The following is a 9,748-nucleotide window of genomic DNA, read 5'->3' as shown; positions in this document are numbered from 1 at the left end:
AGTTCATCAAGGTAAAGAGAATGTACGTGAGTAAACAATTTGTGAAAGAGCTTCGGGCTGAGAGCCGGACAAGTGGTATGTAGTGTCTGTGAAGTCAGCTCACCAATGTATTGTCTGCCTAACTGAAGTTCTTAGTACATACCAAAGGCAGAAGGCAACACTTGAACCTATAGGTGTGCTATATAAGACGCTTTAAAAACCCTTGCAATCACAGACACCAAATAAAGTGGTTAGATAGTTAATGAGAGGGGAGTAGAATTTGTGTTTGTGTATTCAGTAAAAGCCCACCATCTGACTTGGGGTCTGGGCATGAAAAGAGGTCCCTATCATTGCTTTTAAAAATGAAAATGGGTAGGAGATCTTGACATTTTAGAACCATCTTTCATCGAATGGGATCATTTCAAAGATAAAGTGGGAGTAAGGAAGAAAGAAAAAAATTCTAGTACCTGTAGTTATGTTTGGGAATAAGCAAGAAAAAGGATCGCAAATTAAAGCCGACTTTTTCCAGCAACGTAGGAAAATAAAGGGTTACAATCATCTCCTTCTGAAACTTTGAAGAGGAAAAGGAGAATCTGCTGGTGGGCTCTGCCTGCTGCCCTCGGCTTTCTCCTCCCCGAGGCGGGCGTGGCGAAGTTCAGCACCTCGGAAAGCGCCCCCACATCTGGCGAGGGGTTTACGCATGCTCCCTGGGAGCCCGCAGCCTAGGTTTTGCGGGTGCGAACAGAATTCCGGTGACAGGCTGGCAACTCACTGGGAGCTGTCAACAGCGGAGAGACCGAAGCGCAAGGCTGGAAGGATGACTTCGAAAGACCTCCAGAGCGTCAGAGCGAGATAGATGGAACTCTCTTGTCTCTCTTTTTCCTCTCAAAGGACAGAAACCTCGGCCGAGCAGCAGCAGCAGCAGCAGCAGAGGAAACAGACAAAGAAAGAGAAGGAGCGGGCCCCCAATAGAGGTCCTGAGCGGCAGAGTGGGTATAGGCTGGTGCCCAACAGACGCAGTGGGGGAACGCAGTGGATCGTACAGCAAGGACCGGGAGACTCCGACCTCAGCCAGAGAACCCTCGGATGCCCACTGCTCGCCCTCGGAGCTGCGCTGCTCAGTTCTAGAACTCCCCTCCAGAACAGACGCTGAGCACACCTCTCGCGCCCCCAACGCCGCGCGCGCCAGAGAAGCTTTGGGCACCCAGCACCCAAGAGCTATGTACAACTGCGGCTTTGAAAGCTCGCACACACGCCCTGCGCCCTCGCCGGGACAGAACCCCCAGCGAGTTGGACTCGCTTAGGTCTTGAAGTCCTCCTGGAACATGACCTAGAGGCACCTGCGTTTGCAGGTGGTCACTGCAGCCACGACAGTCACCATGAATAAGGAGGCTGGCGGAGAAGAGATCGCGGAGCTCTTCAGTGTGATCCCATACCTTCTGCAGGCGGCCAACACCAGCGGCAACGCGTCGCTGCAGCTTCAGGACTTGTGGTGGGACTTGGGGTTAGAGCTGCCTGACGGCGCGGCGCCGGGGCATCCCCCAGGCCCCGGCGGGACAGAAAGCGCAGACACCGAGGCCCGGGTGCGGGTCCTCATCAGCGTGGTGTACTGGGTGGTTTGCGCGCTGGGGCTGACCGGCAACCTGCTGGTGCTCTACCTGATGAAGAGTAAGCAGGGATGGCGCAAGTCCTCCATCAACCTCTTCGTCACCAACCTGGCGCTAACAGACTTTCAATTCGTACTCACCCTGCCCTTCTGGGCCGTGGAAAACGCTCTGGACTTCAAATGGCCCTTCGGCAAGGCCATGTGTAAGATAGTATCCATAGTGACGTCCATGAACATGTATGCCAGCGTCTTCTTCCTCACCTCCATGAGCGTGGCGCGCTACCGCTCTGTGGCCTCGGCTCTTAAGAGCCACAGGACCCGAGGGCACCGCCGGGGCGACTGCTGCGGCAAAAGCCTGGGGGGCAGCTGCTGCTTCTCAGCCAAAGCACTGTGCGTGCTGATCTGGGCCTCGGCTGCGCTGGCCTCGTTGCCCAATGCCATCTTCTCCACCACTATCAACGTGATGGGCGAGGAGCTGTGCCTGCTTCGATTCCCAGACAAGTTGCTGGGCTGCGACAGACAGTTCTGGCTGGGCCTCTACCACTTGCAGAAGGTGCTATTAGGCTTCGTGTTGCCGCTGGGTATCATCAGCCTGTGCTATCTGCTGCTGGTGCGCTTCATCTCCGATCGCAGAACGGCAGGGACCGAAGAGGGGGCTTCAGCCGCGCGGGGCAGCCTGGCCGCAGCCAGCGCCCGGAGACGGTCCAAAGTCACCAGATCAGTGACCATCGTGGTCCTATCCTTCTTCCTGTGTTGGCTCCCCAACCAGGCGCTCACCGCCTGGAGCATCCTCATCAAGTTCAACGCGGTGCCCTTCAGCCAAGAGTATTTCCTCTGCCAGGTATACGCGTTCCCGGTGAGCGTGTGCCTGGCTCATTCCAACAGCTGTCTCAACCCCATCCTTTACTGCCTCGTGCGCCGCGAGTTCCGCAAAGCGGTCAAGGGTCTGCTGTGGCGCATCGCGTCGCCTTCTGTCACCAGCATGCGCCCTTTCACCGCTACCACCAAGCCAGAGCCCGAAGAGCAGGGGCTGCAGGCCCTGGCACCTCTCCACCCGACCGCGGAGCCCGACCCGGTCTACTACCCGCCTGGCGTGGTGGTCTACAGTGGGGGGCGCTACGACCCGCTGCCCAGCAGCTCCGCCTACTGACTCCGCCCTGGGTGCGCAGTCACAGCAAAGTGGCCTTTCCGAGCGGGAAAGAGGAGAGCGGGTTGGGAGACGCTGGGGGCCCACCGGATCCAGACGTGGGCAGGACGAGCATACAGAGAGGCACAAAGGAGCCGCCACTGAAAAGACGAGGGGACTGTCTCCGGGGAGGGAAGGCTTCCAAACCAGGCGGAGAGAAGAAGGTGGCAAAGGGACCGAGGCCAGCCTCGCAGGGCCAGGCCACCAGCCTGCATCCCCCCTTCTCTCCCCACACACCTCTTCCTCTCCTTAGGCTGTGAACATGGGGCAAGGTAGGGGCGCTCAGAAGCGGAGAAAGGACTCAGGAATGAGGGAAATTGAGGCACGAGGAAGTGGGGCTCCGCCAAACGGTGAGCAGGCAACTGAGCGCATTTCTTCCAGAGACTTTTCTGGAGCTCTTGAAAGGGTCCTCAAGGTGCATCCAACTAGGGGAGTCTCCTACAAAACCTTCATCTGCACCGTGGCAGGCGAGACGGCCGCAGCGCCGTCCGACTTGCTGCGTGGCTGCACAGAGTCGAGTTTGGGAATAAGAAACTTTTTCGGAGTTGGAAGAAAGTAGTGACAGATCTCATCCGCATTCAAGAGAAATGCACCGCGAGAGGGGCATGCCCCATGAGGCCACCGTATCATTTATCATCGCGGACACGGCCAGTGGGTATCACCCGAGGCAAAATACTTCTCTCCAAAAGCCGTGAGCGATTCCCCGGGGAGTGGGGTCACTGAAGGAGGGAGCGGATGCATTGTGATTAGAGGGACTGAATTGAGACCTTTTCAGGCTCTCGCCTCTAAAGGAAAAGGGGAGCTCACGTGCTCACTTAGTAACCCAGCAGGAGGAGAGTGCGCCAGTGGCTGGATGCCTGGATCTCCCAGTTCCCCCGGTAGGCGGTGTGGATGCCCGGAAACGCTGTGTGCTCCTTTCTGGGCCCTGCAGGTGAGCTGTGCCCTGGAGCAACTTGAAAAGGTCTGCGTAGACACGCTACGGGGAGTGGGGACTTTTCTGCAGCCTCTCACCCCTCACTCTTTGGGACTCTGGATTCCCGTAGAGGCTCTGGACCAGCCAATAGAGGGATGGCACCACCCGGGTTTGTAGACTTAGGACAGAAAACTAAGAGACGCTGTAGAAATGAGGGGGGAGGGGGACAGCTGGAAACCAAACCCTAAGAACCAGATTTCAACAGGAGGCGTAGGGTAGGAAAGGGAAAGAAAGACTCAAGTAAAATCTGTCCTGAAGGGAAGAGAGTACTGAGAGCCTATTCTGAGGGGATCGCCACAATTTCTGGTGTAGGATTCTCTCTTTCTCATAATATTGAGGAGACAAGGTGGGGAGTAAGACTTCCATAGGATACTACCTTAACCAAGTTCCCTGTATTCTAAGGAATGCTCTGCATGGTGAGCAAGAATTACGAATTCTTCTTTAACCACCAGGCAATCTATGGGACCATCTCTGAAGAATGACACATTTCTTAAGACAATTCTGTTCTGGTCACAGCAACTTAGTCCTTTCTTGAGGCTGATTAGAGAATGGGGATCAAAGTACAGCCTGCCCACCCAGCTGCCAGTTTTGACACAGGTGCTACTGTTCTCTTTGGTGATCTAGTTTGGGGTTAAAAAAAATAATCTGGCAACTTGGGCATCTGTTGTTGTGGTTCTTTTACAATAAACAATCGTTACACAAACCTGTCTGCTTAAATAGCCTCTCAAACTGTAAATCTTTTTGTACTTTTGTTGGGAATGTCCTATATTGTCTGAGATTTCAGGATCAGTGTGAGCATCCTGCTTTCTGTAACACAACACAAAGCAATAACTAAGCCTTCATAGCTTTGCCACAGAAACAATAGTTGCCTGATCTCCTCAATCCTGAGCAGTCTGCAGAAGTTAGTTGGTTTTTTTTGTTTTTTTGTTTAGAAAACCAAATAATACTTTTGTTTTAAAGTAGTCAAATAGGGACGCCTTCCTGACTTGCCTGGTTGATAGAGCATGTGACTCTTGATTTCTGGGTTGTTAAGTTCAAGCCCCATCTTGGGTGTAGTCTACATACATACATACATACATACATACATACATACATACATACAGTAGTCAATTTAGTCTTTCTTTGCCCTTTATGAAGAAAAACTATTGATACTGATATTGAATAGCAATTGGGCTAATAAAAACTGAACTGCAACCCTCTTTGAGTCCCCAAAAACAGAATCACCAAGCAACAAACACCCAGAAAGGACAAATAGTAGTAGCATGGTGGTATGTTCATGTATGATGTTGATATTAGACTCTCATTGAGAAATTCTCTTTATTAAAGGAAATTGCCATTTCATTTTTAAGAATAAATTACTGGGTTGGTAACTTGCTGTTTTTAGGAAACTTTGTTGAAGGGTGTACTTCTGCCATGATGGGCCCTAGAAAAACAGAAGGGGCTAAGGGCAAGGCCTTCATGAAAGAACTTTGCAAAAAGAATCCACTTGGCTCCATCCAAACTTGAGGGTTTCTGAGAACATGACTATAGAGAGCAAAGACTATGACTTCTGTATACCACAAAGACAAAAAAATAAATGAGGAAATGGCCAGATTTATTTTATTTTTTGAATGCCAGTTGTGTGCTAAGCCTTGTACTGGGTGTTGAGATCACACACACCAACTAGACACATGACAGACACACGGTAACTGGGTCATGGAACAGTGAGTTCAATGTCATGGTAAGGCTAGAAGAAAGTGCTATGGGAATACAGGGGATGGAAAGCTTGCTTTTGCTGGAGGAGCAGAAACTTCGTCCTCAAATAGTACACAAGATGGACCTAGAAATATGGGTACAATTTAGATCAGCAGGAATGGCAATTTAGACAGGCAGTGGGGACACAGAACATTTGCAGCTGAGGGAAAGCAGTGATTAAAGGTTTGAGATGGGAATGTCAGCTGCATGGTGAGGGAAGCAGGAAGCAAAGCAGTTCAGCTTCCCTTTCTCCTACAGGATTTCCTGGGATTTCTGTTCAGAATTTAGGTGTCCCTGCATTTGCTTGATTTGTCTTGGAATGGAACATTTTTGTCCCTGAGAGAACATGTCATTGGTATACTGAGAACAAGTACTTTAGTGCCTAAAGGTGGTTAAAGGCTTTTAAAATTGGATTCTATCCACTCATTCAAACCTCAGTGGAATCTAGTTACTAGAGCAGAGTGTTTGAATATCTCAGTGTGTGTGTGTGTGTGTGTGTGTGTGTGTGAGTGCATGTGTGACAGGGGGTTCGAGGGTGGTGATGAATGCACGCTCTAGCTCCTTCCTTCATCCCAGCAGCCCATTCCGTCCTCCAGCTGAAAAGACCTTCACTTGTAATAAAGGCCATGCCCTGTGGTTGGCCAGAGATGACTACTTTTAGCTTCTTGGTATCCAGGTAAGATGGTCCTTAACTGCAGGCCACCCTCCTAGCTCACCTATTCATTGATTTCAACATCTTCAATCACCAGAACAGTCCTTGGAGAAATGATCAGGAAATAAACATTGAAGTCTGCAAATAATTCCATTTTTAAACCTTACGGAGATCGAGGACAGGTAGGTAAAGCAAGGGAGGCTTTTCTTTGATAATAAGGGGTACTGGGTCACCTGGGGTCAGCATTTGCTCATTGTCATCCACAGTATGGGATAGGGAGCAGGTGTTCTCCCTGATCACTCCTCTGAGTCAGACATGACCTTGCTGCTCTGAGATGGATAATGTGAAAGGGCAAGGGAGGAAGGAAGACTGGGGAAGGTGGAGTGGTTTTGAGGGTTGACCATTTTATGTCATTCATTGAATACTAATTATACTGAAAATGAAAAAAAGAAAAAGAAAAGAAAAAGAAAAACCAGCGTAGCTGTATGGGGACAGAGCAGTGGTCAGTGTACCAGTTGTTCACCCTTGTGATGGCGAGGCTGACTGGGAGCTGTGGCTGCCTCTGGTCCACCTCACAAAAGAGGGGTCGTATCACATATCACCCAGAAAAGATCAAAGTTCACAATCTGAAGTATGCTGTCTACTGAATGTGCACTGCTTTCCAACTATCATCAGGTTAAAAAAAAGAGTAATAATTGTAATTCGAACCATTGTATTGTAAGCCAGGGACTGTCTGTATAAGTAAATGAAATATGAATTAAATATGAGTAAACTAATATACATCATCATATGTTGAGTATTGGTGAAGTAATGAAAAATATGACCCTCCGATTAAATATGGACCTCTGGTTAAGAAAAAGAAAACACGGGATAGAATAAACACAATTGTCATGTGTAAAACCAGTCTGCCCCTCGAGTTTTGTCAAGGCCTGAAAGGCCCTGAGATGCGGATGGAAGGTGCATGGAGGCGCTCTTTCTCACAATTAACCTTTGCCACCAGTGAATGGAGGCAGAACCCAGTCTTTCCCAAAATGGGTGATGCTTAACATAAGGAAATGTCTGTGCAGAGGGCTGGCAGAAAGTGGGGTTCAGGTAGATCACTGTAGCTGAAGTCATAATGCAGGGCATCCAATGGGCAAACCCTAAAACTGCAGAGCCGGAGGAAAGACGATTTCCTACCATGCACTTCACTGTGTTGGAGTTTAGAGATGATGTCTCTTTATTGACCTAATCCACATATCTAACAAAGAGAGCCACAAAGCAGCAGCCGATCAGTGCCACCACAGAGGCTGTGATCACCACGATGACACTCCCGGCCTTGTTGACCAGAAAGCCCAGGCCACCTCCAACCAGGATCTGAGCCAGCTGTACCATGCAGGTGAGGACGGCGCAGTCCAGGCCCTGCCCTCTCTCACTGCCCTCCAGGCTCCCTCCCCGGGCCTTCTGTCTCTGCAAGGGAAACACAGGAACACATTTAATCTGCGTGAACAATGCTTGAGGGCAGACGTCAGCACACGATTTCTGTGAAGAGCCAGATAGTGACCACGTTCAGCTTGGGGCCCCCATGGTCTCAGTTGCAAGGACACAACTCGGCCTTTGTAGTGTGAAAGCAGCTGCGGTAAACACACGGGTGGGCGTTCCAGCATAACTTTCTGCACATTGGTGTTTGAATTTCACGTAAGTTTCACTTGTCACAAATGTTATCCTTGTACTGATTTCTTTTTAAAAAATCACTTAAAATATTAAGAGAATTTTTAGCTCACGGGCTGTACAAAAACAGGGGGCAAACCACATTTGGCCAAGGAGGCATAGTTTGCCAACCTCTGATTTAAGCCAAAAAGCTCCATGCTCCTGCCCGAGGCTGTTTTTCTTACCTGCCCTAGAGTCTTAAATTCCCCTGTTAGTGCCCGTGAAGGTTAAATGATTAATATATGCAAAATTATCTCTTCCTGAGATAAATAAAACATAATGGAAACTCAATACATATCCCCTTCCTTTCCTTCCTTGGTGTTAAAAGTTTAAATATGTTTAGAAGCATATTATTCCCAGATCTACACAGGGGAAGCAACAACAACAAAAAATTCAACCTTTCAATACCTTTCAATATGGCTGATATGTGGTCTGAATTGGTTGATAATGTCGCCATTTATTGGGTGTCTTCTACATACTAGGCCTGTGCAAAATTCTTTGGCATGTGTCGCATCACGTCTTTCTATCCTCCTCCCTGGATGCGCGTATTACCATTATCCCCATATAACAACAATAATACTAACTACCATTTTTGGAGTCTTTGCCGGTGCTAGGTAGGCCTCACGCTAGGCAGACTACCTGCACTATCTCGTGTAATTTCATTTTCCAACAACTCTATAAGGTGAGCATAGTATTCCCATTTGTTTGATGAGGAAGCTGAGGCTCAGAGTTTGAATGATAATTCCTAAACCGTTAAGGTTTTTTATAAACCATTGTATAGAAAAAACAATGCACATTATACTTTGAATAAGAGAGGGAGATTAAGAAAACAGACTCATACTTGCTTGATTTTCATTTTAAAATACTGGAAAGATAACCAACAACCTCATAAGAGTGCTTACATGCGGGGAGATGGGAAGGTGAGGAGGTGGGAGCCGCCTGTCGGTGTGCGTGTGTATATCGCTGTGATTGTTGAACCATGTGAATATATTGCCTTCTCTAAAAATGAACTCATTTTAAGTGATATTTAACAAATAAATGAAAAACTTCCCCAGTGTTACACAACTGCAAAGTAGGGGCCGCAGGATGTGAAGTCCACTTTGTGGACTCAGGTTTCTGAGTCCAAAGCTTATGTGTTTTTGCCCTAGCTTTCTCCTAGGAGGTCGGTTCTTAATAACTGTCTCTTTAACAGCAAAACCCTTGCGTACATTAAAACGTTAGTGACTATGTTTGCCAGAAGCGGAGGGCAGCCACGGGCTCTTGTTTGGAAGCTTTTAATTCCTAGCACAACTCTGCCCAGCAGCATTGGCCAGATCAAATGATGAAGAAGACCAAGGTTGCGGTCACATAAACACATTCAGTGTTTTTGCAGCTTTGTGCTGGGATGGACTAAGCTTGAAGTTATCTCTTTAGCTTTTATATCACTACTCCAGGTAAGGAAATGTTAAGTCTATTCTCATGGAGGAAAAGTGACATATTTTGAGAAGACGTGGTAATCTTAAAGCAGAAACACCCCACCTACTGTTCTCTTAGGGCAGCTTGGTGCCCTCCCCTCCAGCCTGAGCTCAAGGAAAGAGAAGGGCTGGCCTCCCTGGCTGCAGCTGGGGGGTGACCGCCTGCAACCCCAGCTCTCCTCGCTGTGCACAGGGTCTGACTTACTAAAACCTGGACTCTAAGGGAAATGTGGGCTGGGAATTTCCTACCTCTAATCAATAACTCCACCATTGCAGCCCTTGGGAGTGGGGGGCCCAGAAATGCTGCAGGAGCACTGGACTTTGGGGCCATTTCAGAATTCCTGGGGTCGCCTTTCTTTGTCTCTGTGTGATGGTAGGCTGGTTTCTCAGTATTTCCGAGCCCCCTTTTCTTCATCAGCTAAATGAGGGTAACAGCACCTGCACCCCTGCTCCCCAGGCCCACAGGACTGCACAG

At 48.9% G+C, this 9,748-nt stretch overlaps 2 protein-coding genes across 3 annotated transcripts in view; one reads left to right on the top strand and one right to left on the bottom strand.

Moving 5' to 3' along the window:
* Positions 1-1,304: 1,304 nt before the first annotated feature.
* Positions 1,305-2,735, top strand: RXFP3 (relaxin family peptide receptor 3). The gene is given in 1 exon segment (XM_077755797.1): positions 1,305-2,735. A coding segment is annotated over 1 exon segment (1,431 nt).
* A 4,581-nt stretch (positions 2,736-7,316) lies between these two features.
* Positions 7,317-9,748, bottom strand: part of SLC45A2 (solute carrier family 45 member 2) — a 29,935-nt gene continuing 27,503 nt past the window's right edge. For both annotated transcript variants that reach the window (XM_077755821.1, XM_077755822.1), the window contains one exon: positions 7,317-7,579. In XM_077755821.1, the coding sequence (XP_077611947.1) occupies positions 7,358-7,579 (222 nt within the window). In that variant the 3' untranslated portion in view covers positions 7,317-7,357. The remainder of the gene's footprint in view (positions 7,580-9,748) is intronic.

This window comes from Crocuta crocuta, unplaced genomic scaffold (genome assembly GCF_008692635.1).
Source record: "Crocuta crocuta isolate KB4526 unplaced genomic scaffold, BGI_CrCroc_1.0 scaffold222, whole genome shotgun sequence".
NCBI classification, from domain to species: domain Eukaryota; kingdom Metazoa; phylum Chordata; class Mammalia; order Carnivora; family Hyaenidae; genus Crocuta; species Crocuta crocuta.
The sequence above is the reverse complement of the archived record's forward strand: the minus strand, read 5'-3'. Positions and strand labels throughout refer to the sequence as shown.